Source organism: Leptodactylus fuscus, chromosome 11 (genome assembly GCF_031893055.1).
Source record: "Leptodactylus fuscus isolate aLepFus1 chromosome 11, aLepFus1.hap2, whole genome shotgun sequence".
Lineage (NCBI taxonomy): Eukaryota > Metazoa > Chordata > Amphibia > Anura > Leptodactylidae > Leptodactylus > Leptodactylus fuscus.
Genome location: NC_134275.1, coordinates 84,559,823 through 84,587,179, shown reverse-complemented (window position 1 = coordinate 84,587,179; position 27,357 = coordinate 84,559,823). Strand labels below are relative to the sequence as shown.

The following is a 27,357-nucleotide window of genomic DNA, read 5'->3' as shown; positions in this document are numbered from 1 at the left end:
GGCCTAGAGTTTTGAGACCAATATCTCAGTTTGCAGCTTCACCATTTTTTGGATCTTTTGAATCGGAGGTTTCTGCAGTTCCTGAAGTCCAAGCATTTCATATGTTTTTAGATTTCCCATGACAAATCCACCAAGTCTTTGTAAAGCCTCCATATTTCCAGTTTTTATTAACCCTTATTTTTCCTTCCAGGTTTTTGCACCCCTCCCCGCCATGCTGGAGATCAGCGTCTGGTGACAGAAAATCTTACCTATCACAAGTTCTGTCTTTTTGTTCATCTACCCATTTTTTTGAGGATTGACCTCGGGTTCTCAATGGGAGTCTGGGGAGTTTGCAAGATGTCAATGTGCCATGGGGTCCATCATGGTGGAAAAGTCTTGTCCCTCACCGGATGTCTCCTAGATGGTTGGGAGAAGTTTCTCTTGGATCCCATTCTTTATTATGACCATGTTCTTAGAAAAAAAATGTAGTAAAATTGTGACTAAGCCCACGGCCCTGGATGTGGAGACACGTGGATGTTCTCAGGAGGCTTCACTGTTGGCCTGACACAAGACTCATGGTGGCCTCACCTCTTCTCTACTTCTCCATCTTAGATACCATAGAAACATCTGACTAAAGGATCTAAGAACATTGGTGCAGAAAACCAAAATTGTTTTCACTTTTTAAATTTTGGGCCACGGCTGTCCATTGGGTCTGGTTTGAATTTACAATGGTCCAGAAAAGATCTGTATGAGGAAGATATTGGTGAATTTATGATCCCAACTGGCGGAGATCGGGTGTAAATGTGGCACATGGAATTTTTTTTTGAGCAGAAGATCCGCCATATTGTTGGCTATGCACCAAGCTCAATACTCGCAGAAGCGGGCAGAGCGTGGCGGAGACCAGTCAGGCCCTATATGGCAGCGTGATTGGATCATCATGGTATCCGCAACCTATAATATTAGTTCCCTCTAAGCCCCAGTGTCCTGGAAATGATGGAGTTAATAATTGACCACATCCCACAGATGGCTCCATCTATATATGGGGGTCACTGATCTCATCAGTAGAGGACGTACGTACCGCATTATACTGCCTGAATATGGGATTTGTGCTGCAGATAATTTTCATGTTTTGTTTTTTTTTCATATAAAAGTATTGATGAAAAAAACCTCCCCTGACTGGTTTCAGTAAATGTTTGTATTGTACATGAAATAATAATTCTGTCTCAGACCTCTGCATATTGTCATTCCTCTGTTATTCCTCCTGGAAATATATGAATAAGGTCACTTTCAGTATTCTAACCCAAAACCAGAAGTAGAACCTGTCCAAAAATATAGTGGAAAGAGTCGTCCTCTTCTGTGTTTCAGTTTATAAATTATGACCATGTCAAAGTGGTCTGAGGTGAGGACTGCATGGGGACGGATTGAGTTTACCTAGTTACATCTGTATTATACTCCAGAGCTGCGCTCACTATTCTGCTGGTGCAGTCACTGTGTACATACATTACTTATCCTGTATTATACTCCAGAGCTGCGCTCACTATTCTGCTGGTGCAGTCACTGTGTACATACATTACTTATCCTGTATTATACTCCAGAGCTGCGCTCACTATTCTGCTGGTGCAGTCACTGTGTACATACATTACGTTACTTATCCTGTATTATACTCCAGAGCTGCGCTCACTATTCTGCTGGTGCAGTCACTGTGTACATACATTACGTTACTTATCCTGTATTATACTCCAGAGCTGCGCTCACTATTCTGCTGGTGCAGTCACTGTGTACATACATTACGTTACTTATCCTGTATTATACTCCAGAGCTGCGCTCACTATTCTGCTGGTGCAGTCACTGTGTACATACATTACGTTACTTATCCTGTATTATACTCCAGAGCTGCGCTCACTATTCTGCTGGTGCAGTCACTGTGTACATACATTACGTTACTTATCCTGTATTATACTCCAGAGCTGCGCTCACTATTCTGCTGGTGCAGTCACTGTGTACATACATTACGTTACTTATCCTGTATTATACTCCAGAGCTGCGCTCACTATTCTGCTGGTGCAGTCACTGTGTACATACATTACGTTACTTATCCTGTATTATACTCCAGAGCTGCCCTCACTATTCTGCTGGTGCAGTCACTGTGTACATACATTACGTTACTTATCCTGTATTATACTCCAGAGCTGCGCTCACTATTCTGCTGGTGCAGTCACTGTGTACATACATTACGTTACTTATCCTGTATTATACGCCAGAGCTGCGCTCACTATTCTGCTGGTACAGTCACTGTGTACATACATTACGTTACTTATCCTGTATTATACTCCAGAGCTGCGCTCACTATTCTGCTGGTACAGTCACTGTGTACATACATTACTTATCCTGTATTATACTCCAGAGCTGCGCTCACTATTCTGCTGGTGCAGTCACTGTGTACATACATTACTTATCCTGTATTATACTCCAGAGCTGCGCTCACTATTCTGCTGGTACAGTCACTGTATACATACATTACGTTACTTATCCTGTATTATACTCCAGAGCTGCGCTCACTATTCTGCTGGTACAGTCACTGTGTACATACATTACATTACTTATCCTGTATTATACTCCAGAGCTGCGCTCACTATTCTGCTGGTACAGTCACTGTGTACATACATTACATTACTTATCCTGTATTATACTCCAGAGCTGCGCTCACTATTCTGCTGGTGCAGTCACTGTGTACATACATTACATTACTTATCCGGTATTATACTCCAGAGCTGCGCTCACTATTCTGCTGGTGCAGTCACTGTGTACATACATTACATTACTTATCCTGTATTATACTCCAGAGCTGCGCTCACTATTCTGCTGGTACAGTCACTGTGTACATACATTACATTACTTATCCTGTATTATACTCCAGAGCTGCGCTCACTATTCTGCTGGTGCAGTCACTGTGTACATACATTACATTACTTATCCTGTATTATACTCCAGAGCTGCGCTCACTATTCTGCTAGTACAGTCACTGTGTACATACATTACATTACTTACGCTGGGTACACACCTGCGTTCAGGGTCTCCGTACTATGGTTTCCGTCTTCTGCATGGCAGAAGACGGAAACCATAGACTGGGTCCGGCCGTGCGCGGCGGTGAGCGTTTTAGGCTCTCCGCCGCGAAACCGGATTTTTTTATCCGGACACAGAGTACTGCATGTCCGACTCTGTGTCCGGATTATAAAACCCGGTTTCGCGGCGGAGAGCGCAAAACGCTCACTGCCGCGCACGGCCGGACAGCTTTCTCACCCATTCAAATGAATGGGTGAGAAAGTCTCCTGCAGGCTTCCGTCTCCTGCATCTGTTTTATGCAGGAAACGGAAACCTGCAATAAGGACCCTACAACGCAGATGTGAACGAGCCCTTATCCTGTATTATACTCCAGAGCTGCGCTCACTATTCTGCTGGTACAGTCACTGTGTACATACATTACATTACTTATCCTGTATTATACGCCAGAGCTGCGCTCACTATTCTGCTGGTACAGTCACTGTGTACATACATTACATTACTTATCCTGTATTATACTCCAGAGCTGCGCTCACTATTCTGCTGGTACAGTCACTGTGTACATACATTACATTACTTATCCTGTATTATACCCCAGAGCTGCGCTCACTATTCTGCTGGTACAGTCACTGTGTACATACATTACATTACTTATCCTGTATTATACCCCAGAGCTGCGCTCACTATTCTGCTGGTACAGTCACTGTGTACATACATTACATTACTTATCCTGTATTATACGCCAGAGCTGCGCTCACTATTCTGCTGGTGCAGTCACTGTGTACATACATTACATTACTTATCCTGTATTATACTCCAGAGCTGCGCTCACTATTCTGCTGGTGCAGTCACTGTGTACATACATTACATTACTTATCCTGTATTATACTCCAGAGCTGCGCTCACTATTCTGCTGGTACAGTCACTGTGTACATACATTACATTACTTATCCTGTATTATACTCCAGAGCTGCGCTCACTATTCTGCTGGTGCAGTCACTGTGTACATACATTACATTACTTATCCTGTATTATACTCCAGAGCTGCGCTCACTATTCTGCTGGTGCAGTCACTGTGTACATACATTACATTACTTATCCTGTATTATACTCCAGAGCTGCGCTCACTATTCTGCTGGTGCAGTCACTGTGTACATACATTACATTACTTATCCTGTATTATACTCCAGAGCTGCGCTCACTATTCTGCTGGTACAGTCACTGTGTACATACATTACATTACTTATCCTGTATTATACTCCAGAGCTGCGCTCACTATTCTGCTGGTGCAGTCACTGTGTACATACATTACATTACTTATCCTGTATTATACGCCAGAGCTGCGCTCACTATTCTGCTGGTGCAGTCACTGTGTACATACATTACATTACTTATCCTGTATTATACTCCAGAGCTGCGCTCACTATTCTGCTGGTGCAGTCACTGTGTACATACATTACATTACTTATCCTGTATTATACTCCAGAGCTGCGCTCACTATTCTGCTGGTACAGTCACTGTGTACATACATTACATTACTTATCCTGTATTATACTCCAGAGCTGCGCTCACTATTCTGCTGGTACAGTCACTGTGTACATACATTACATTACTTATCCTGTATTATACTCCAGAGCTGCGCTCACTATTCTGCTGGGAGTTTTCACTTACTTTGATGTTATAAGATGTCCATACAGAAATAAATGGAAGAATCATTTATTAATCATACATCCATTACCCGGGGGGGGGGGGGGGGTATTTTTATTTTGTACAATTCACATACATATTAAGATACATACGAGTGTGTACAGTATGTGTATATATATATATATATACACACTGAATATCTATTATGTATACGGTAATTATTATACACAGTTATATAGGGCTATAGAGCAGACGTAGGAGAATAAGGAGTAGTCATTATAGGGGTTGTATGGGGACAAAATTTGACCTATTTTGGGGCCGGGTTCTGTCAGTGCGGCACATTGGGATTCTGGCTGGTTTCGATGTAGGGTCATGTGATCAGAACCAGAACCTGTCAGTCCGCCTCCTCTCTCCCATGGTCACTGGTATTACCTGGAGTATTCGGCGCTGGCCATAGTACAGGTGAGTGCGGGGAGGTCGGAGGAGGTGGCAGAGCGACTTGGGTGTCAAGTGCTGGATCCACTCGTATGACTGAAACCAACCTTGATACCCAACGTACAGCACAGACAGAACCCGGCCCAGAAATAACTAAAATTTAGTCCTCAGATAACTCCATTAGTGATCGGCCATTTCCAGGCAGTGAATTAGAGGTTTTATCTTTAGGCGTCAAGTTTTTCACACTTCACAGTGACCGATGAGTTGGAGATCCGAGCGCCGTACCAGCCTTTCCAGAATTGCGTGTCTTTTCCTCCATGAGTGAACTTCACATATCGGACTCCGGGGCCGTAGTTACGGAATTCATAATAAACCTGAGGACGGAGAATCACAAGTCACTGGACAAGTCTACAGATATAAGGAGGACGGCGCATAGAGGATGACCCAGATGACCCTTCATCCCTTATAGTCAAAGGGATGAGGACCCCAAACCACCAGCACTCTATTACCCAAGATGGTGCCCCGCTCTCCGTGATGTTCTTCTACTCACTGGTAGGTTATACAGAGTCGTAAGGGTGGCGTGTTCTCCAGAGAAGTCACACTGACCATTCCCACCTCCCGGTTTGACCTGATGCCTCACAAGCCACATCTGGCACATGCACAGTGCACCGGCCTCAGCGTCATCTACACTGTCCACCAACCAGACACCGCTGGAAGCAGCTCGTGATGGGGACAAGTTTTGGTTGACCAGATTCTCAGCAGGTGTCACTGTATAGGATGTGACTGTATCGTACCTGGTGATAACATGAGTCCGTCCACTGGGGGATGGGATCGGGGGCCCAAGAAAACTCCTTTATTACGGATTTCTTATCGGCAGCCAAAAGCTTGACTTTTATTGTATAGACACAGCCGCAGTCTACAAGGAACGATTCAGGCCGCAGTCATGATGTCTTTTAATGTGCAACTAAATCTCCTCTTACATATGACACCAAACCCAATGTTCTATGTTGTATAATGGCCAAGATGGAACTGTCTAACCCCCCAGCAGTTCTGAACGAGCCGGACTTGGGGCTTGAGGTAAGTACATTACAGTTCACCCCAAGCAGGACATTTTCGGTGACATTAAACGGCTCTAACTCTGTAGCCATGGGGGATGAGACGCCATCTTGGTCTTGTATCATGTCTGTAGCCCCCATAGATTTTGAGATATCACTGGTGTTGGTCCCCACCAATCTCACATAGATATCCTATTAAGTCATCACTATCATAGTCCCAGAGGACCCCTTTAAGGAGACAGGAGTATATTTGCCACCCACCAGTCAGATATGCAGATGACAGGCTGGTGGGTGTCCAGGAAACGCTCCGACAGTCCTTCGTGTACAAGGTCTATGATCTGGCTTTTCGTGCACCATCTGTAGAGAGAAGTATAGGGTTAGTCAGGTTAGTTACAGAACTGACAGTGACGCTTCTCATGGTGTTCGCGACGTTCGCAGCCCCCCTGTTGCTCTTTTCATTTTTAATAGGCTGTTACCTACTGGATTAAGCCCATTACCCATCCCCGATACTGCCCACAGCCTCCTCTGCTTTGACTCCAATCTCCAGGGGGCGCTGCACAATATGTCCCAACATTGTATCCTGACTCTCTTCACGTTGGGGCGCAGTAGGCAGTAAGAGGCCAAAGCCGAAGCAGAGGAGCCGGGAAAGGTAAGTGAATATAGACTGTTACCTGCTGGAGTAATCCTGAATGTGTCACCGTGGGGGATTGTATGGAATGGGGAGGGGGGCGTGCATATTGTGTGGGGACTTAAATTAGGGGGAAGTATATTGTGTGGGGACCTGTACAAGGGGCAGTATATTGTGTGGGGACCTGTATGAGGGGCAGTATATTGTGTGGGGACCTGTACGAGGGGCAGTGTATTGTGTGGGGACCTGTATGAGGGGCAGTATATTGTGTGGGGACCTGTATGAGGGGCAGTATATTGTGTGGGGACCTGTACGAGGGGCAGTGTATTGTGTGGAAGCCTGTAAAGGGGGGGGAGGGTAGTATATTGTGTGTGGACCTGTATGAGGGGCAGTATATTGTGCGGAGGCCTGTAAGGGGGGAGGGGGGTAGTATATTGTGTGGGGACCTGTATTGGGGGTAGTGTATTGTGGGGGGGCAGCATATTGTGTGGGGGCCTGTACTTTATAGGGATGTACTTACTGTATGGGGGCCTGTAAAGGGAGTGCTCATTGTGTGCAGGCCTGTAATGGGGTTACTTAGTGTATTTTGGCTTGTAAAGTGAGTGTTTACTGGGGTCTGTAAAGGGGGCACGTACTATTTGGGGGCCTGTAAAGGGGAGAGTATACTGCATGGGGGCCCCAGTCAAAGTTTTCTTTGGGGCCTGGTCTTTTCTAGTTAGGCCCCTGATTAGAAGGACATCTGGTCACTTACTGGAATGAGGACACGAAGCAGGTCTGGCTCTCCGCACCTTCTAATAAGGAATGGTTGTTCTCCACCGCCCATCCATCCCCTCCATTCACAAGGCTCCAGTGATTTAGATTTTCTGAAGAGAACATAAAATCCGGCTTATACGACCTGTATTCTACAGCAGCCATAACCAAGTACCAGTAGGCGTAATACTCAAGTGAACCAGAGGCCTCAGCGCTCAACCAAGCACCATGACCACTCCAAACAGCCGACCACGGGGGTACTGGGAGTCAGACCCACACCAACCTATTACTGATGGCTGGATGGGTCATCAGTACTAAAGCCCTGGAAAAACCCTTTATTAGGTCAAATACCTTTAATAATGAGGGATTGGACTTGACGAAGGGGTCAATACAATGACAGGTCATTACTATCCCAGTAGTAGCCCAACATAGATCAGTACAACCCCCTCACCTTTGCCACATGGATTACGCAGCAGGTTCCGTGAAAATGGCTTCTTTAGGCAAGCTCTCTGCCAGATGTCAGGACACATTTCTGCAGCGAAAATAATTTCTCTCCAATGTTCTCGTTCACACTTTATCCTCCATGGGGAGGGAAGGTCGACCAGATGCTTTAAGCGCTTGTTCACGAGTCTACAGTGGAGGATCAGGTCGCGCGCTGGGACAAAGCTGAGGATCATGAGCAGAATCTCATCTGGGAAAGGCTCCAAGTTCATAAAAAATTTGTATGAGGATTGCTTGGAGCCACCTTGACCCATCTTAAAGTTATCAAAGCCTAGAAAAGACGGAAAAAAGGACATAAACCAGGTGATAATGAAGCAGGACAAGAACATTTGGCCCACTGCAAGGCACACTTAATTTTAGTTGACAGTATCCATAGGTGGGCCGACAACTGACCACAAATGCTGGCATGATAAGATGCCAGCCAGAGTTGGTCTCATTATAAGATGCCGGCCAGAGACAATCCCATCACAAGATGCCGGCCAGAAGTGACCTCATCACAAGCGGACAGCCAAAGAGGATCCCATGGTAAGATGTTGGAAAGAGGTAACCTCATCAATAGATGCCAACCAAGGATGATCCCATCACAAGATACCAGCCAAGGATGATCCAATCACTAGATGTAGGCCAGAGATTATCCCATCACAAGATGCCGGTCAGAGATGAGCCCATCACAAGATGCCGGCCTCTGGATCCGTTGTTTGTCATTTGACAGAGCCGATTCAATGTTTAATTCATTCTTCTGGCCCTATAATGGACCGGAAAAATGTATGACATGACACAGATGTGAACGCACTCTTATTGTGTATCTGTCTTCCTAGAGCAACCCCCAACACGTGTCACTGCTGTAGCCCTAACTCCCCGTCACAGCAGCCTCTCTACTTCATTCCCAAGGATCGCTCCTCTACGCTCCATTCTCTCAGCCTCTGGCACCTGCATGTACGATCTCATCCATACCTAGGTAGTGAGTGGAGGGATGTGGGATTGTACATGAGTACTTATGTAGGGAACCAGTGGCGTAACTAGGAATGGCGGGGCCCCGTGACGAACTTTTGACATGCCCCCCCCCCCCGACCGACACCGAACACCTCGACCAACCCCCTCCTCCACAATCCTGTGCGCTCTATTATGCCCCATAGTGGCCCCTGTACACAGTATTATCCCCCATAGTGGCCCCTGCACACAGTATTATGTCCCATAGTGGCCCCTGCACACAGTATTATGTCCCATAGTGGCCCCTGCACACAGTATTATGCCCCATAGTGGCCCCTGCACACAGTATTATCCCCCATAGTAGCCCCTGCACACAGTATTATGCCCCATAGTGGCCCCAGCACACAGTATTATCCCCCATAGTAGCCCCTGCACACAGTATTATCCCCCATAGTGGCCCCTGCACACAGTATTATGTCCCATAGTGGCCCCTGCACACAGTATTACCCCCATAGTGGCCCCTGCACACAGTATTATCCCCCATAGTGGCCCTTGCACATAGTATTATGTCCCTTAGTGGCCCCTGAAGCCTGCCCGGATCGTGGAGAGGTAAGTAACAGTGTTTTTTATGTTTCTTACCTATCCCTGGGCTCTGATCATTATACATATAATGATAGTGCTTGTGGGGCCCGCGGCGTCACTTACCGATCCCGACCCTGGATATTCGGATCAAACCCGGCTCATAACAAAACGGTTCAACCATCTCTACTGATGACACAACTGCACAGGTAAGTCCTACACCAGTACACACCAGTCTGCTACTAACCTTATTCTGCAGGGTTGTCTGTATGTCCGCCGCTGTTGGATCTTCAGAATCGTGAGGTGAGGATGGCTCAGATCACAAGGATCCCAATCCAGAGGGAGAAGAACCTAGGGAGTAGCTCCGGTCAATGTCTGCTACTGAAAGTGAAAGTGATAGCACTGCTGCAGTGTGCTGCGCTATACTATACCCCTGTATCCAGTAATAGTACTGCTCACATCATGTGCTCTGCAGTCACTGCCCTGGTATTCTCTATTGACTCAGGTACTTTTATTTGACCCTTTTTTCAGCTGATGTCTTCTGAACTTTCTTCCCCTGTGGCTATGTCTGACAATAGGATTTTCCTGGTCGCTTTCTACAAGAAGGAATCAGCCCTGAAGCAATTTCACTGCCAAGGAGCCATTCACTAACCTATCTATCTGCAGGGCTGGGGTGATATACTACTTCTGGTGACACTAACCTATCTATCTGCAGGACTGGGGTGATATACACTCACCGGCCACTTTATTAGGTACACCATGCTAGTAACGGGTTGGACCCCCTTTTGCCTTCAGAACTGCCTCAATTCTTCGTGGCATAGATACAACAAGGTGCTGGAAGCATTCCTCAGAGATTTTGGTCCATATTGACATGATGGCATCACACAGTTGCAGTCGCAGATTTGTCGGCTGCACATCCATGATGCGAATCTCCCGTTCCACCACATCCCAAAGATGCTCCTCTATTGGATTGAGATCTGGTGACTGTGGAGGCCATTGGAGTACAGTGAACTCATTGTCATGTTCAAGAAACCAGTCTGAGATGATTCCAGCTTTATGACATGGCATTGCATTATCCTGCTGAAAGTAGCCATCAGATGTTGGGTACATTGTGGTCATAAAGGGATGGACATGCTCAGCAACAATACTCAGGTAGGCTTTGGCGTTGCAACGATGCTCAATTGGTACCAAGGGGCCCAAAGAGTGCCAAGAAAATATTCCCCACACCATGACACCACCACCACCAGCCTGAACCGTTACCGATACAAGGCAGGATGGATCCATGCTTTCATGTTGTTGACGCCAAATTCTGACCCTACCATCCGAATGTCGCAGCAGAAATCGAGACTCATCAGACCAGGCAACGTTTTTCCAATCTTCAATTGTCCAATTTCGATGAGCTTGTGCAAATTGTAGCCTCAGTTTCCTGTTCTTAGCTGAAAGGAGTGGCACCCGGTGTGGTCTTCTGCTGCTGTAGCCCATCTGTAGCCTCAAAGTTGGACGTACTGTGCGGCGTTCAGAGATGCTCTTCTGGCTACCTTGGTTGTAACGGGTGGCTATTTGAGTCACTGTTGCCTTTCTATCAGCTCGAACCAGTCTGGCCATTCTCCTCTGACCTCTGGCATCAACAACGCATTTCCGCCCACAGAACTGCCGCTCACTGGATGTTTTTTCTTTTTCGGACCATTCTCTGTAAACCCTAGAGATGGTTGTGCGTGAAAATCCCAGTAGATCAGCAGTTTCTGAAATACTCAGACCAGCCCTTCTGGCACCAACAACCATGCCACGTTCAAAGGCACTCAAATCACCTTTCTTCCCCATACTGATGCTCGGTTTGAACTGCAGGAGATTGTCTTGACCATGTCTACATGCCTAAATGCACTGAGTTGCCACCATGTGATTGGCTGATTAGAAATTAAGTGTTAACGAGCAGTTGGACAGGTGTACCTAATAAAGTGGCCGGTGAGTGTACTACTTCTGGTGACAGTAACCTATCTATCTGCAGGGCTGGGGTGATATGCTGGTTCTGGTGACAGTAACCTATCTATCTGCAGGGCTGGGGTGATATGCTGGTTCTGGTGACAGTAACCTATCTATCTGCAGGGCTGGGGGATATGCTGGTTCTGGTGACAGTATCCTATCTATCTGCAGAGCTGGGGTGATATGCTGGGTCTGGTGACAGTAACCTATCTATCTGCAGGGCTGGGGTGATATGCTGGTTCTGGTGACAGTAACCTATCTATCTGCAGGGCTGGGGTGATATGCTGGTTCTGGTGTCAGTAACCTATCTATCTGCAGGGCTGGGGTGATATACTGGGTCTAGTGACAGTAACCTATCTATCTGCAGGGCTGGGGTGATATGCTGGTTCTGGTGACAGTAACCTATCTATCTGCAGGACTGGGGTGATATGCTGGGTCTGGTGACAGTAACCTATCTATCTGCAGGACTGGGGTGATATGCTGGGTCTAGTGACAGTAACCTATCTATCTGCAGGGTTGGGGTGATATGCTGGGTCTGGTGACAGTAACCTATCTATCTGCAGGACTGGGGTGATATGCTGGGTCTAGTGACAGTAACCTATCTATCTGCAGGGTTGGGGTGATATGCTGGGTCTGGTGACAGTAACCTATCTATCTGCAGGGTTGGGGTGATATGCTAGGGTCTGGTGACAGTAACCTATCTATCTGCAGGGCTGGGGTGATATACTGGGTCTGGTGACAGTAACCTATCTATCTGCAGGACTGGGGTGATATGCTGGGTCTAGTGACAGTAACCTATCTATCTGCAGGGTTGGGGTGATATGCTGGGTCTGGTGACAGTAACCTATCTATCTGCAGGGTTGGGGTGATATGCTAGGGTCTGGTGACAGTAACCTATCTATCTGCAGGACTGGGGTGATATGCTGGGTCTGGTGACAGTAACCTATCTATCTGCAGGGCTGGGGTGATATGCTGGGTCTGGTGACAGTAACCTATCTATCTGCAGGGCTGGGGTGATATGCTGGTTCTGGTGACAGTAACCTATCTATCTGCAGGGCTGGGGTGATATGCTGGGTCTGGTGACAGCAACCTATCTATCTGCAGGGCTGGGGTGATATGCTGGGTATGGTGACAGTAACCTATCTATCTGCAGGGCTGGGGTGATATGCTGGTTCTGGTGACAGTAACCTATCTATCTGCAGGGCTGGGGTGATATACTGGTTCTGGTGACAGTAACCTATCTATCTGCAGGGCTGGGGTGATATGCTGGTTCTGGTGACAGTAACCTATCTATCTGCAGGGCTGGGGTGATATACTGGTTCTGGTGACAGTAACCTATCTATCTGCAGGGCTGGGGTGATATGCTGGGTCTGGTGACAGTAACCTATCTATCTGCAGGGCTGGGGTGATATGCTGGTTCTGGTGACAGTAACCTATCTATCTGCAGGGCTGGGGTGATATGCTGGTTCTGGTGACAGTAACCTATCTATCTGCAGGGCTGGGGTGATATGCTGGTTCTGGTGACAGTAACCTATCTATCTGCAGGGCTGGGGTGATATGCTGGTTCTGGTGACAGTAACCTATCTATCTGCAGGGCTGGGGTGATATGCTGGTTCTGGTGACAGTAACCTATCTATCTGCAGGACTGGGGTGATATACTGGGTCTGGTGACAGTAACCTAACCTATCGTGATGTACGTCACGCCTTCTGCTATTAAATATCGTGTAGGAAACAGCATTGGCATTAGTCGCGTGCAACATGCCATGAAGTCCAGAGTTGTCTGATTTCGAGAAAGGGGTACAACAGAAAGGGTGGATTCCTTAACCCCTTAATACTACGTCATGGGCGCTAGGTACTTAGCGCACCATGAAATAATACTATGTCATGGTGATTCCGCCCGCTCACTAGCAGGTGAGAGCTGTTACCGACAGCTCTCACCCTTTTCCATAAGCTCCTGTCGGTGCTTTTACTGATCGGAGGTTTTAACCCTTTGATTGCGATGGTCAATCATGACCACCGCGAACTAAGGGTTTCGCGGTGATTCCCGACCCCCCGGCACCCCCATCCGCTGTGCAGTCATGTCTGGGATACTAATACTCACTACACCCCCTGATAAATTCTTTGAGGGGTGCAGTTTTCAAACTGGGGTCACTCCTTTGGGGAATCCACTTTTCTGGTACCTTACAGGCTCTACAAACATGACATGGCATCCAGATACCAAACATCTGAATCTGTGCTCCAAAAGCGGCATCGCGCTCCTTCCCTTCTGTGTCCTGCTGTGTGCCCGAACTGCAGATTATGCCCCATGTATGACACATGTATGACACTGGTGTACCCGGGATAACGGACGTAATGTCATATGTGGTATATACTGATATTAGGGTGTTGAGGGAGAACCCCCGTCAGAATACGGGTCACTTACAGTGGTCAGTCACCTGCTCCAAATCAATCATGCATGTGCGCGCTGACAAAGATAAACACTGACATTGATGCAGTTTCAATCTCAGTCCATGCAATGAGCGTGATGCCTATTCACACAGAACTGAGGTTTATTGAGGAAGTTACAGTTTTTATACAGGAATGCAAGAAAGATAAGAAAAAGGCAGGCTGTAAGCATATACGTCTTGTATCCGAATACACTGGCGATCAGTCATTGGCTCTTAAACTTCAACATCTTTTAGCTTTCGAGTTCCCAGAAAATGATACTGTCTTTCTTGTAAACCACATGACGATCATGTGCGTCAGCCTCTGGGTGCGGTACTGGATACAGGTGCCATCTTAATGTATAAACGTTGCACAAAGAAAAATATAATTTCTTAAGCAGTATAAAGCATGTATAAAAATAAGAATGGACATGGTCTACCTTCACAAGGGCACAGCCGGACACAGAAGGAAAGAAGGCTTATTTGGTTTTTGGAGCGCAGACTTAGGCGGTTTGGTTTTTGGATGCCATGACCCTTTTGCAGAGACCCTAAAATTGCCCCTACAAAATTTGGTCACTCCTTGGGGAATTCCAGTTTACTGGCACCTTCAGGGCTCTGCAAAACAACATGGCACCCAGAAAGTCCCTCTAAATCTGTACCCCAAAAGCTAAAAAGTGCAGTGCTCCTTCCCTTCTGAGCCCTGCTGTGTGCCCAAGCAGCAGTTTATACCCACATATATAATTTTTTGCCCCTCAGGATGGCCCACTTAATAGTTTTAGGAGTGCAGGTCTCTGACAACACAAAGTGGGTGCAATGTATTGGGCAACAAAATGTCATGTTTCTTTACAAATTAAAATTTTCAATTTTTGGGAAGCATTTTTAGTCTCAAAATCATAATACCCCTTGATACATTCCTTGACGGGTGTAGTTTCTAAAATGGGGTCACTTTTGAGGGGTTTCCAGTGTATTGATGGTATTACGTCCCAATGTTAATAAAATCTGTGAATCAGCTGTGAGGCCAAAATGCTCACTCTACCCCTAGATCAATTCTATGAGGGGTGTAGTTTCCAAAAAGGGGTCACTTTTAGGCAGTTTCCACTGTATTGGTACTCTAGGGGCTCTGCAAATGCGACATGGCACCTGAAAAATATTCCAGCAAAATCTACCTTCCAAAGCCAAATGGCGCTCTTTCCATTCTGAGCCCCGCCATGTTCCCATACAGCAGATTATGGCCACATATGGGGTATTGTTCAGGAGAAATTTTTTAACAAACTGGGGGGGGGAGGCTTTTTCTACTTTAACCCCTTGTGAAAATGAAAACTTTGGGGATAAAGTGAAATTTTAATCATTTTTCATTTACACATTCCAATGTTAGTAAAATCTGTGAAACAGCTGTAGGGTCAAAATACTCAGTATACCCCTTGATGAATTCTGTGAGGGGTGTAGTTTCTAAAATGCTGTCACTTTTGGGAGGGTTCCATTGTTTTGGTACTGTAGGAGCTCTGCAAATGAGACATGGCGCATTAAAACTATTCCAGTAAAATCTGCTGTTCACACCCAGTGTCGCTCCTTCCTTTCCATGTGCTGCCGTCTGCCCAAAAATCAGTTTACACCCACATGTGGGGTATTTCTGTGCACGGGAGAAATTGCATAACAAACTGTCAGATGCATTTTCTCCTTTAACCCTTTGTGAATGTGATAATTTTAGGTCTAAATGAATTTACTAGTGAAAAAAATGAAAATGTCTAAATTTCACCTCCATATTATTTTTATTCTTATGAAATACTTAAAGGGTTAACAAACACCCCAAATGCTATTTTGAATAATTTGAGGGGTGCAGTTTTGAAAATGGGGTGATTTTGGGGGGGGTTTCTATTATATAGGCCTTTACAATTCCTTTCAGAACTGAAGTGGTCCCTAAAAAATTAGTTTGGGGAATTTTCTTGTAAATCTGGAAAATCGCTGTTACACTTGTAAGCCTCGTAACATCCAAAATAAATTAAAAGACAATCAAAAGATGATGGCGATATAAAGCAGAGATATGGGAGATAATATATATTCATGTATTTGGATGGTATGACTATCTGCCTGAAAAGCAGAGAATTTCACATTTTGAAAATTGCAATTTTTTTCCAAATTTCCATCAAATTTCCTTTTTTTTTTTTATAAATAAATACAAAAATATTGATTAGTACCTCTAACATGAAGTACAATGTGTTACGAGAAAACAATCTCAAAATCACTTGTATAAGTTATAGCGTCTCAAAGTTATTGCCATTTAAAGTGACACATGTCAGTTTTGAAAAATAGAGGCCCGAAACTTAACGCACTTCTGGGCCGTGTCTTTAAGGGGTTAAGGGACATAGCAAGCAAACCGAATTACCCAAAATCCACAATGGGCTACAAAGTGGAAGGTTAACGGTGATTGTCGGAACGTGCACCCCGAGTCGGCAGACCCCTGAAACCGGGAGAAAGAGACTGACGAGTGCTGGCCAGAGAAACCGCACCCAACTGATGGCTCCCATACACCAGGAGTGTCACCGGGTATCCGGGAGTATTGTGCCCATCAATCCCATCTGTAAGGAAGTGTCTGCGGGCTCTACCAACTACTGGATAGGAAGAAATTTTATTTTTCTACCGCAGGGGTCCAAATACTTATTGGTAGACAGTGTATGTATTTGGCACATTGTATATAATCTCTGTCCCGATGCTGTTACATCAGATTACAAGTCAAGGAGTTCATTCCATCCTTGCAGTAACGTGGACATGACCTCAACTTGACTTTCCATGTACGCAGCGCTGCTTCTTTCTTTGGAATAATATATATGTATATACACGTATCATAGAAATGTCTGTGTGGTTATAGAGCAGACATAGTACACTGAGCCCGAGGCCTTAGTCTTTAATGCTCCGCCATCTCCCGGCAGTCTATCGGGGGTCTCATCTACACGGCTCCAGGTGTTCACACTTCACAGTGACCGAGGAGTTGGAGATCCGAGCGCCGTACCAGCCTTTCCAGAATTGCGTGTCTTTTCCTCTGTGAGTGAAGTTCACATATCGGACTCCGGGGCTGTAGTTACGGAATTCATAATAAACCTGAGGACGGAGAATCACAAGTCACTGGACAAGTCTCCAGATATAAGGAGGACCCAGCAGGGAGAAGATGGGGCTGCACTATGGGATACTGAGCTTAAAGGGAACCCCTCCTAAGGAATCAGGTCCCCAAACCACCGACAACCTGTTCTCTAGGATGGTAACAAGTCCCAGGGATGAGGTTGGGCATCATATAGAAAAAGATCTTTGTTCTGACCATTCCCCCCCGACCTAAATACACCATCAAAGCCACCTGAACAGTGAAGCAAGGAGTCGGCCTCGGCGTCATCTACACGAGCAGCTTGTGATGCCCAAATTCTCAGCAGGTGTCAATGTATAGGATGTGACTGTATCGTACCTGGTGATAACATGTGTCGTTCCACTGGGGGATGGGCTCGGGGGCCCGAGAAAACTCCTTTATTACAGATTTCTTATCGGCAGCCAAAAGCTGAACTTTTATTTGATAGACACAGCCGCAGTCATTCCGACCGGCGAACCTACAAGAGATGATTCAGGCCATTATATATCTATATCGCTATAGGCCTCATCCACAAGGTTGTAATGTGATGGATTTCAGCATCTGTACTATGACCACAAGATCCAGCCTGACCGGGGGGTCTACTGACCCCGACTCACATCATTATAGATGCTTGTTATTACAGCTCAGTCCCATCTATATGAATGGGACAGACCTGCACCCAGTGACCTGTGAATGAGAAGTAAAGAAGTACTCACCCCGGGGCCAGCTGATCAGTCAGTGTGCTAAGATCCGGACCCCACCGATCTGATATAGATGACCTATGAAGTCTCTGTAAACCCATGTAAAGAGATCCTCCAACCTAGACCCTAAAAATAATAATCTACCCCCCCCCACACACTTATCTATAGCTAGTATACTCACCTGGCGCCCTTCATTCCAGCCGCAGTGCCCCATTCCATACATCGGCTCCTCATTCACAGGGATCAGGGATCTTATCCGCAAGTCACAGACATTACTAAAAGATGGCCGCACAGAGGATCTGCCCTGCGTGACGATAAACTAGTAAAGGAAAGAATGAGGATATTTTGCCCTGCTGACTTTCTGCGACAGTGCAACAGATGTGAACGTGGCCTTAAAAGTAATCTTTCTGGTTCTGTAACGCTACGTTCACACCTGCGCCTGGGATTTCTGTTTTTTGGGACTGCTTGATCCCCGAAGAACGGAAATGTAATGTGATTAAAAAGAGGTTACCCACGGACCCCATAGATAATAACAGAGACCACTGGGTTTCCGCCTGAAAAATGCATTTTTTAAGTGGGTCAGGGGACGGAAACCCCAAACGGAATACAGCCACAGGCGTGAACCTGGCCTTAAAGGGGATGTCCCGGCACAAAATGAACAACCCTTTAACTTCTAAATCAGCCAGGGACACGGAAATTTTTTTTAAAAAATGCATACTCACCCGTCCCTGGTGCTCCGGTGTCCTCCCGGTTTTTCTGCCCTGGTGGCTTCTCCCAAATTTCTTCCCAGGTTTCACTGATTGGCCACAGTAGTCACGTGACCGCTGAGGCCAATCAGTGACAGGCCTGTAATATCACAGGTCTCTTCCTGAGGTCACTGATTGGTCTCATCACTCAAGTGGCTGCTAAGGCCAATCTGTGGCTTCAGCGGATCTCAGGAGACGCCGACGGAGCAGAAAAACCAGGACGCAACGGGAGGAGACTGGAGCATCGGGGACCGGTGAGTATGCGTTTTTTCACTGCCCCAGGCTGATTTAAAAGTTAAAGGGGTTGTCTAGTTTTGCCTGGACAACCCCTTTAACCTTATCTATAGTAATGGGTCCACGTTCAAGACCTTTATTTGTTATTGAGATGAAAGAGTAGCTGCAAAGAAGTTCTCCTGCTCTGGAGGACCCGACAGATCAATGATGTCAATGAGAACTGTGTAATACTTCATTTCCCCTGCAGAGGTGCTGTAAAGATATTGCACAATTGCTGGTTTCCCCAAGAATAAAACCAACTGCTTGGTGCACAAGTGATCAGCCGATTGTCAGGGGGATCCTTCTAATAAAAGGGATTGTTCATGGCAGACATTCCCTTTAATAATAGCATTTTATACTTCGGTATACAAAGCCAATAGAACAACCCACCAGTCAGATATGCAGATGACAGGTTGGTGGACGTCCAGGACATGTTCCCACAGTCCTTCCTGTACAAGGTCTATGACCTGGCTCTTCTTACACCATCTGTAGGGAGAGGTATAGGGTTAGTAAGGTAAGTCGCAGAACGGGCAGGAGGAGGACAGCAGGGCACTTACTGGAACGAGGAGACGAAGCAGGTCTGGATCTCGGCAACTTCTAACATTGAATGGTTGTCTTCCACTCTCCATCCATCCCCTCCATTTACAACGCTCCAGTGATTCAGCTTTTCTGAAGAAAACATACAATCCGGCTTATAGAACATTCCCATTTAGTGGAAACTTGCTCTAGCGCCACCTTATGTAAGGTAGGTTCTAGTATTCATGGCCTTTTCTTAGCTGTATGGAGATGGCGTGGCTCTCGGTATTGCTTACCCTTGCTTCACATCTGCTTTTGGTATTCTGTTCAGGGAGTCTGCATGGGACTACCGAACGCATCTGAAAGCAGTGTGCAGTGAAAGCATACCGACCCCATAGACTATAATGGGGTCCATGTGCTTGCTGCGAAGTCATATGGACAGGAAAGTAGATAGTGAACTACTTTTTCCTGTCGGCATGTTCCCTGCGGAGATCTCACGGCAAGCACACGGACCCCATTATAGTCTAGGGGGATCCGTGTGCTTTTACTGCACACCGCCTGCAAATGTGTTCTTTAGTCCATTCCGGGGGTCCCCATGCAAACTCCCCTGAACGGATTACCGACGCATATTTCAGGGGCCACACTGCTCACTCACGCACAAACGATAATGGCGAGTTATAGATCCTGCAGCAATGTCCTGTATACTTCAGTGGGACAGCCCGGCAGTATCTAAACTCGCCACTACAGTCAGTGACTGTGCCTGGTACCACCATTAGTTCTGTCCCGGTCACTCAAATGACCTGGAGCTGCTGTACCTCACCCCTCACCTGCGCCGCATGGATTACGCAGCAGGTTTCGTGAAAAAGGATCCTTTAGGCAAACTCTCTGCCAGGAGAAGTCAGGACACATTTCTGCAGCAAACAGGACGTTTCTCCTATGTTCTCGTTCACACTTGATCCTCCATGGAGAGGGAGAGTCGACCAGACGTTTCCAGCGCCAGCTCACAAGTCTACAGCGGAGGATCAGGTCGCGGGCTGGGACAAAACTGAGGATGAAGAGGAGAATCTCGTCTGGGAAAGGCTCCAAGTTCATAAAAAACTTTACATGGGGTCTTGGCGAGAACTCCTGGGCCGCTGTAAGGCTCGATGGGGGTAACATCTGGGAGCCGCGCTGACCCATCCTAAAGTTATCAGAGTCTACAAGAGAAAGAGGGAAAAAAAGAAGGTCAGTACTGAACCAGAGAACATGTGGGCCATTGCTTATTTTTGAGCAGACTTAATTTAAGGCAATACCGTCTGTAGGAGGGATCACAACTAGCCAGAGATGACCCCATCACAAGAAGCGGGCAGAGATGACTCCATCACAAGAAGCGGACAGAGATGACCCCATCACAAGAAGCGGGCAGAGATGACCCCATCACAAGAAGCGGGCAGAGATGACTCCATCACAAGAAGCGGGCAGAGATGACTCCATCACAAGAAGCGGACAGAGATGACCCCATCACAAGAAGCGGACAGAGATGACTCCATCACAAGAAGCGGACAGAGATGACTCCATCACAAGAAGCGGACAGAGATGACCCCATCACAAGAAGCGGGCAGAGATGACTCCATCACAAGAAGCGGACAGAGATGACCCCATCACAAGAAGCGGGCAGAGATGACTCCATCACAAGAAGCGGACAGAGATGACTCCATCACAAGAAGCGGGCAGAGATGACCCCATCACAAGAAGCGGGCAGAGATGACTCCATCACAAGAAGCGGACAGAGATGACCCCATCACAAGAAGCGGACAGAGATGACTCCATCACAAGAAGCGGGAAGAGAACACCCCATCACAAGAAGCGGGCAGAGATGACTCCATCACAAGAAGCGGGCAGAGATGACCCCATCACTAGAGAGTGGCAGAGATGACCCCATCACAAGAAGCGGGAAGAGATGACCCCATCAAAAGAAGCGGGAAGAGAACACCCCATCACAAGAAGTGGGAAGAGATGACCCCATCACAAGAAGCGGGCAGAGATGACCCCATCACAAGAAGCGGGAAGAGATGACCCCATCACAAGAAGCGGGAAGAGATGACACCATCACCAGAGAGTGGCAGAGATGACCCCATCACAAGAAGCGGGAAGATGACCCCATCACAAGAAGCGGGCAGAGATGACCCCATCACAAGAAGCGGGCAGAGATGACCCCATCACAAGAAGCGGGCAGAGATGACCCCATCACAAGAAGTGGGAAGAGATGACCCCATCACAAGAAGCGGGCAGAGATGAGCCCATCACAAGAAGCGGGCAGAGATGATACCATAACAAGAAGCGGGCAGAGATGACCCCATCACAAGAAGCGGGCAGAGATGACCCCATCACAAGGAGCGGGCAGAGATGACACCATCACATGAGACCAGCAGAGATGACCCCATCACAAGAAGCGGGCAGAGATGACACCATCACATGAGACCAGCAGAGATGACCCCATCACAAGAAGCGGGCAGAGATGACCCCATCACAAGAAGCGGGCAGAGATGACCCCATCACAAGAAGCGGGCAGAGATGACCCCATCACAAGAAGCGGGAAGAGATGACCCCATCACAAGAAGCGGGCAGAGATGAGCCCATCACAAGAAGCGGGCAGAGATGATACCATAACAAGAAGCGGGCAGAGATGACCCCATCACAAGAAGCGGGCAGAGATGAGCCCATCACAAGAAGCGGGCAGAGATGATACCATAACAAGAAGCGGGCAGAGATGACCCCATCACAAGAAGCGGGCAGAGATGACCCCATCACAAGAAGCGGGCAGAGATGACACCATCACATGAGACCAGCAGAGATGACCCCATCACAAGAAGCGGGCAGAGATGACACCATCACATGAGACCAGCAGAGATGACCCCATCACAAGAAGCGGGCAGAGATGACACCATCACATGAGACCAGCAGAGATGACCCCATCACAAGAAGCGGGAAGATGACCCCATCACAAGAAGCGGGAAGATGACCCCATCACAAGAAGCGGGAAGAGATGACCCCATCACAAGAAGCGGGCAGAGGTGACACCATCACAAGAAGCGGGAAGATGACCCCATCACAAGAAGCGGGCAGAGATGACCCCATCACAAGAAGCGGGCAGAGATGATACCATAACAAGAAGCGGGCAGAGATGACCCCATCACAAGAAGCGGGCAGAGATGACCCCATCACTAGAGGGCAGCAGAGATGACTCCATCACACCAGGTCGGCAGAGATGACCCCATCACTAGAGAGCGGCAGAGATGACCCCATCACTAGAGAGCGGCAGAGATGACCCCATCACTAGAGAGCGGCAGAGATGACCCCATCACTAGAGAGCGGCAGAGATGACCCCATCACATGAGGCCGGTAGAGATGACCCCATCACACGAGGCCGGTAGCGATGACCCCATCACACAATGTCAGTCACACATGCCCCATATATAGCCCAGCCACACTCTTGTCTCTTGTTTCACCTGTGGACTCAGATGATACTTTTTCGGGTTTCTGCATCTGATGTGGTGACCGCACATGGAGGGGCGTGTGACCTTCTACATGTGATTTCCGGAGCTCCAGAAGTAGGAAATCTCCATTGTTCAGCTGCTGACGAATCGCTGGCTGCAAACCCTGAAGGACTGTGATCCTCTGGGGACATCTGAAGGGTCCGCTTTAAGGATCAGGGTGTCCCAGACATAGGTGGCGACCTTACCTGTAAATATAACGTTTTATCCGGCAGTATCTCCAGAAGATCAGGCGCTCACTTGTGGGTGGACGGCCGGCTCTCGGAGGGCGGCAGACCCGCAGTCACAGACTTATTTCCTTGTCAAACTTGTTTTCTGTAAGGGCTGCGAGCTAGACTGGGAAATCTGCAGATGGCGGTCATAAAGGGGAGGAGGGGGGGTGGGGACAGGTGCAGACGGGCACACCAAAAAAAGAACCTACTTACTACATGGTCGGGGTGATTTCCATGTTCCCATTGTTGTGTCCCTCTGTTACTCCTCCTGTCAGTGTATGACATAGAGGCCTTTGTAGTGTTACTGACTGATCTTCATCTCCAAAATAAACTGAGTGTTCTGAAATCTTGTGGACTGGCGCGGCCACACCACCGTCAGCACGCCCGCCACTGATACCCCGTAACAACCAGGGATGCCCCATAAGATGCCAGCCAGATGACCGCACAACTAGATGGCGGTCAAATATCAATAAGGTGTCTAATTCTGGACAGTCTGCGGAAAACTTCACAGGAACCCACTTTTAGGCCGGAGCCCTGCGCGGCGCGGTTTGGCATTTTACAGTTCCTTTTATAGCGGATGGGATTGTAGTGAACACACATAATACACGCAGCAGACACGTTGCGATTTCTGAAACCAATGCGGTTTTGGAAATCGCGGCATGTCAGTTATACCTATGGAAACGCCAGCAATTTTTCTATACGTATAATGGAGGCAGAAAGCATTGCAGGAGAAAAACGGAACGCCTTGGTGCTGCGGAGCGCTGCATGGGGCCTTAGCCACAAACACTTAGAAACACTTGTACCCTGAATACCAAACACAGCGCCACACATTGTGTAATGGTTGTGCTTGGTACTGCAGCTCAGATCCTTTCACTTGAATAGGACTGAGTTGCATATAGGTCATGTGATGAATAAATGTGACATCACTGGTCACCTGATCACTGGAGGTCCCGGGGGTCAGACCGATGACCTCTCCCAAGGACCGATCATCAATATTCAGCTCCTGGAAAGCGCCGTTACCATATTATCTATGGGAAAAACAGGTGCCAATAGGGTTTATGTCACCACCCCCCGCGCCACAATGTCTTATGGCTTAACCTTAGGACAGATACATTAGATCAGCGAGGGTCTGACAGCCGGGACCCCCACAGATCAGCTTTACCAAGACGGCACCGCTCCTGGTAATGTTTATATGCCGTGAGCTGTGCTGCGGTACAAACTGTAATGTACCGCAACGTGATCCTATAGACTGTGATGGGACGGTGCTGCCTAAGGCCGGGTGATTTACGCTCGGTTCAGACCCACGCTTGGGTTTCATTTCTTGGACCCGAAAACCTGAACCCCTAGACTATAATGGGGTCCGCCAGTGAATGGTCAGCGAGGGTAGATGTGAATACAGGCTTACTGGACAAACCGAACACCACCCGGATATCTGATGCTCACGTCGTACACTATGGGCGGCAACGGCGGTGCCATTAAAAAACGGAAGTTGTCCTGCGAAGAATAAGCCCTCAAAGAGCGTCATGGATGGTGGAAAAATAAGAAAAGTTATCACTAGTGATGAGCGAGTCGTATTCGAGCGAATACCTCGCCGCCATAGGAATGCGTGTAAGTGCATTGAATATTTGCTGCGTTTAACCCCTTGGTGTTCGGCCGCTTACACGCATTCCTATGGCGGCGAGGTATTCGCTCGAATATGACTCGCTCATCACTAGTTATAACATCAGGAGAGGAGGAAGAAATGAAGGAGGGTAATGGGTCCTCAAGGGGTTAAACTAAGGGACGACCTTACAGACGTCGATTACTGCGCAGGCTGCAGCACGCTACATGTGAATAAGCGTGTACAAATTCATGCATTGCCCGACAGGTCAACACGCCTCCTCATATCGCAACGTATAAGGACTGTGGTTTCTAGGGGCCGCTGATGGACAACGATAAAACTTTATTTACAAAAACATCACGTCCAATTTACTAAGGAGAAGTCTCCAAGTGTCTGGCATGGTAACGGCGCCTGTCACTGACGCATCACACATAGAATATAGTATAATATGAGGAGAAGAACCGAAAATAAACAACCCCGCACCATATACACCGCCTGAGGGAAGGCGTTACCTGCAAGTATGAACAATGTCCAGTCAGGAGCATCAGGCAGGACGACAGGGTGACCTCTGACCTCACAAACATGTTTTGATGCTGATGTGATGTAGCTCCGCCCCCGAGTAGGGCGGGACAAAGGATACAGGAAGTCAGGGAATTGTGGGAGTTGTAGTTTATTACAGAGTGTGAGACAGGGGTAGGGAACCTTCGGCTCTCCAGCTGCTGTGAAACTACAACTCCCAGCATGCTCCATTCACTTCCATGGGAGTTCCAAGAACAGCAGAGCCAGTATGCATGCTGGGATTTGTAGTTTTGCAACAGCTGGAGAGCCGTACGTTCCCTACCCCTGGTGTAAAAGATGGGGAGAAAGTATATACCGGGTTAGCCGGTGGATAGGAAATATAAAGAAATAAAGAACTTGAGAGTCTTCAGTAGTTCATATCTCTTTTTGTAATGGCTAACACATAGTGATGACGGATTACAAGCTCTGGGGATATCTACACCTGAGGAAGAGATCCCAGAGATCCCGAAAGCTTCTAATCTGTTATCATGAATAGTCAGCCATTAGAGATGAGCGAATACTATAATACCTCGCTCCATAGGAATGAATGGGAGCGGCCGGCGCTTAACCCCTTGCTATTCGGCTGCTTCCAGTTATTCCTATGGAGCGAGGTATTTGAAACTAGAGCTTATAATAGTATCCGAATCAGCCATGATGTCCTTATTGTGGTCAGGTTATCTTCTCATACATGTAGTGTCCTCCTGATAACCAGCCATGATGTCCTTATTGTGGTCAGGTTATCTTCTCATACATGTAGTGTCCTCCTGATAACCAGCCATGATGTCCTTATTGTGGTCAGGTTATCTTCTCATACATGTAGTGTCCCCCTGATAACCAGCCATGATGTCCTTATTGTGGTCAGGTTATCTTCTCATACATGTAGTGTCCTCCTGATAACCAGCCATGATGTCCTTATTGTGGTCAGGTTATCTTCTCATACATGTAGTGTCTCCTCCTGATAACCAGCCATGATGTCCTTATTGTGGTCAGGTTATCTTCTCGTACATGTAGTGTCCTCCTGATAACCAGCCATGATGTCCTTATTGTGGTCAGGTTATCTTCTCATACATGTAGTGTCCTCCTGATAACCAGCCATGATGTCCTTATTGTGGTCAGGTTATCTTCTCATACATGTAGTGTCCTCCTGATAACCAGCCATGATGTCCTTATTGTGGTCAGGTTATCTTCTCATACATGTAGTGTCCCCTCCTGATAACCAGCCATGATGTCCTTATTGTGGTCGGGTTATCTTCTCATACATGTAGTGTCCTCCTGATAACCAGCCATGATGTCCTTATTGTGGTCGGGTTATCTTCTCATACATGTAGTGTCCCCTCCTGATAACCAGCCATGATGTCCTTATTGTGGTCAGGTTATCTTCTCATACATGTAGTGTCCCCTCCTGATAACCAGCCATGATGTCCTTATTGTGGTCGGGTTATCTTCTCATACATGTAGTGTCCTCCTGATAACCAGCCATGATGTCCTTATTGTGGTCGGGTTATCTTCTCATACATGTAGTGTCCCCTCCTGATAACCAGCCATGATGTCCTTATTGTGGTCAGGTTATCTTCTCATACATGTAGTGTCCTCCTGATAACCAGCCATGATGTCCTTATTGTGGTCGGGTTATCTTCTCATACATGTAGTGTCCCCTCCTGATAACCAGCCATGATGTCCTTATTGTGGTCGGGTTATCTTCTCATACATGTAGTGTCCTCCTGATAACCAGCCATGATGTCCTTATTGTGGTCAGGTTATCTTCTCATACATGTAGTGTCCTCCTGATAACCAGCCATGATGTCCTTATTGTGGTCAGGTTATCTTCTCATGCATGTAGTGTCCTCTCCTGATAACCAGCCATGATGTCCTTATTGTGGTCAGGTTATCTTCTCATACATGTAGTGTCCTCCTGATAACCAGCCATGATGTCCTTATTGTGGTCAGGTTATCTTCTCATACATGTAGTGTCCTCCTGATAACCAGCCATGATGTCCTTATTGTGGTCAGGTTATCTTCTCATACATGTAGTGTCCTCCTGATAACCAGCCATGATGTCCTTATTGTGGTCAGGTTATCTTCTCATACATGTAGTGTCCTCCTGATAACCAGCCATGATGTCCTTATTGTGGTCAGGTT

At 47.2% G+C, this 27,357-nt stretch overlaps 1 protein-coding gene across 2 annotated transcripts; it reads right to left on the bottom strand.

Moving 5' to 3' along the window:
- Window positions 1–4,930: 4,930 nt before the first annotated feature.
- On the bottom strand, window positions 4,931–25,255 carry FBXO27 (F-box protein 27). Of its 2 annotated transcripts, none has more exons than XM_075260470.1 (6): window positions 25,173–25,255; window positions 20,143–20,511; window positions 19,357–19,468; window positions 19,190–19,285; window positions 17,419–17,557; window positions 4,931–5,495 (listed from the first exon to the last, which is right to left on the bottom strand). In XM_075260470.1, exons 2-6 carry the CDS (start codon window positions 20,492–20,494, stop codon window positions 5,346–5,348), a joined length of 849 nt encoding a protein of 282 aa, XP_075116571.1. In that variant the 5' UTR covers window positions 20,495–20,511; window positions 25,173–25,255; the 3' UTR covers window positions 4,931–5,345. The 2 variants fall into 2 exon arrangements, with proteins under 2 accessions (XP_075116571.1, XP_075116570.1); XM_075260469.1 differs by lacking the exon at window positions 4,931–5,495 and adding an exon at window positions 14,096–17,063.
- Between the last annotated feature and the right edge of the window lie 2,102 nt (window positions 25,256–27,357).

Coding starts and splice junctions, on each gene's coding strand:
- FBXO27 (XM_075260469.1), bottom strand. CDS start 20,494: ATGGGTCAGCGCGGCTCCCAGATGTTACCCCCATCGAGCCTTACAGCG. Junction 19,286..19,356: donor TGCTTCGTCTCCTCGTTCCA/GTAAGTGCCCTG, acceptor CTCTCCCTACAG/ATGGTGTAAGAAGAGCCAGG. Junction 17,064..17,418: donor ACGACACATGTTATCACCAG/GTACGATACAGT, acceptor CTCCGTCCTCAG/GTTTATTATGAATTCCGTAA.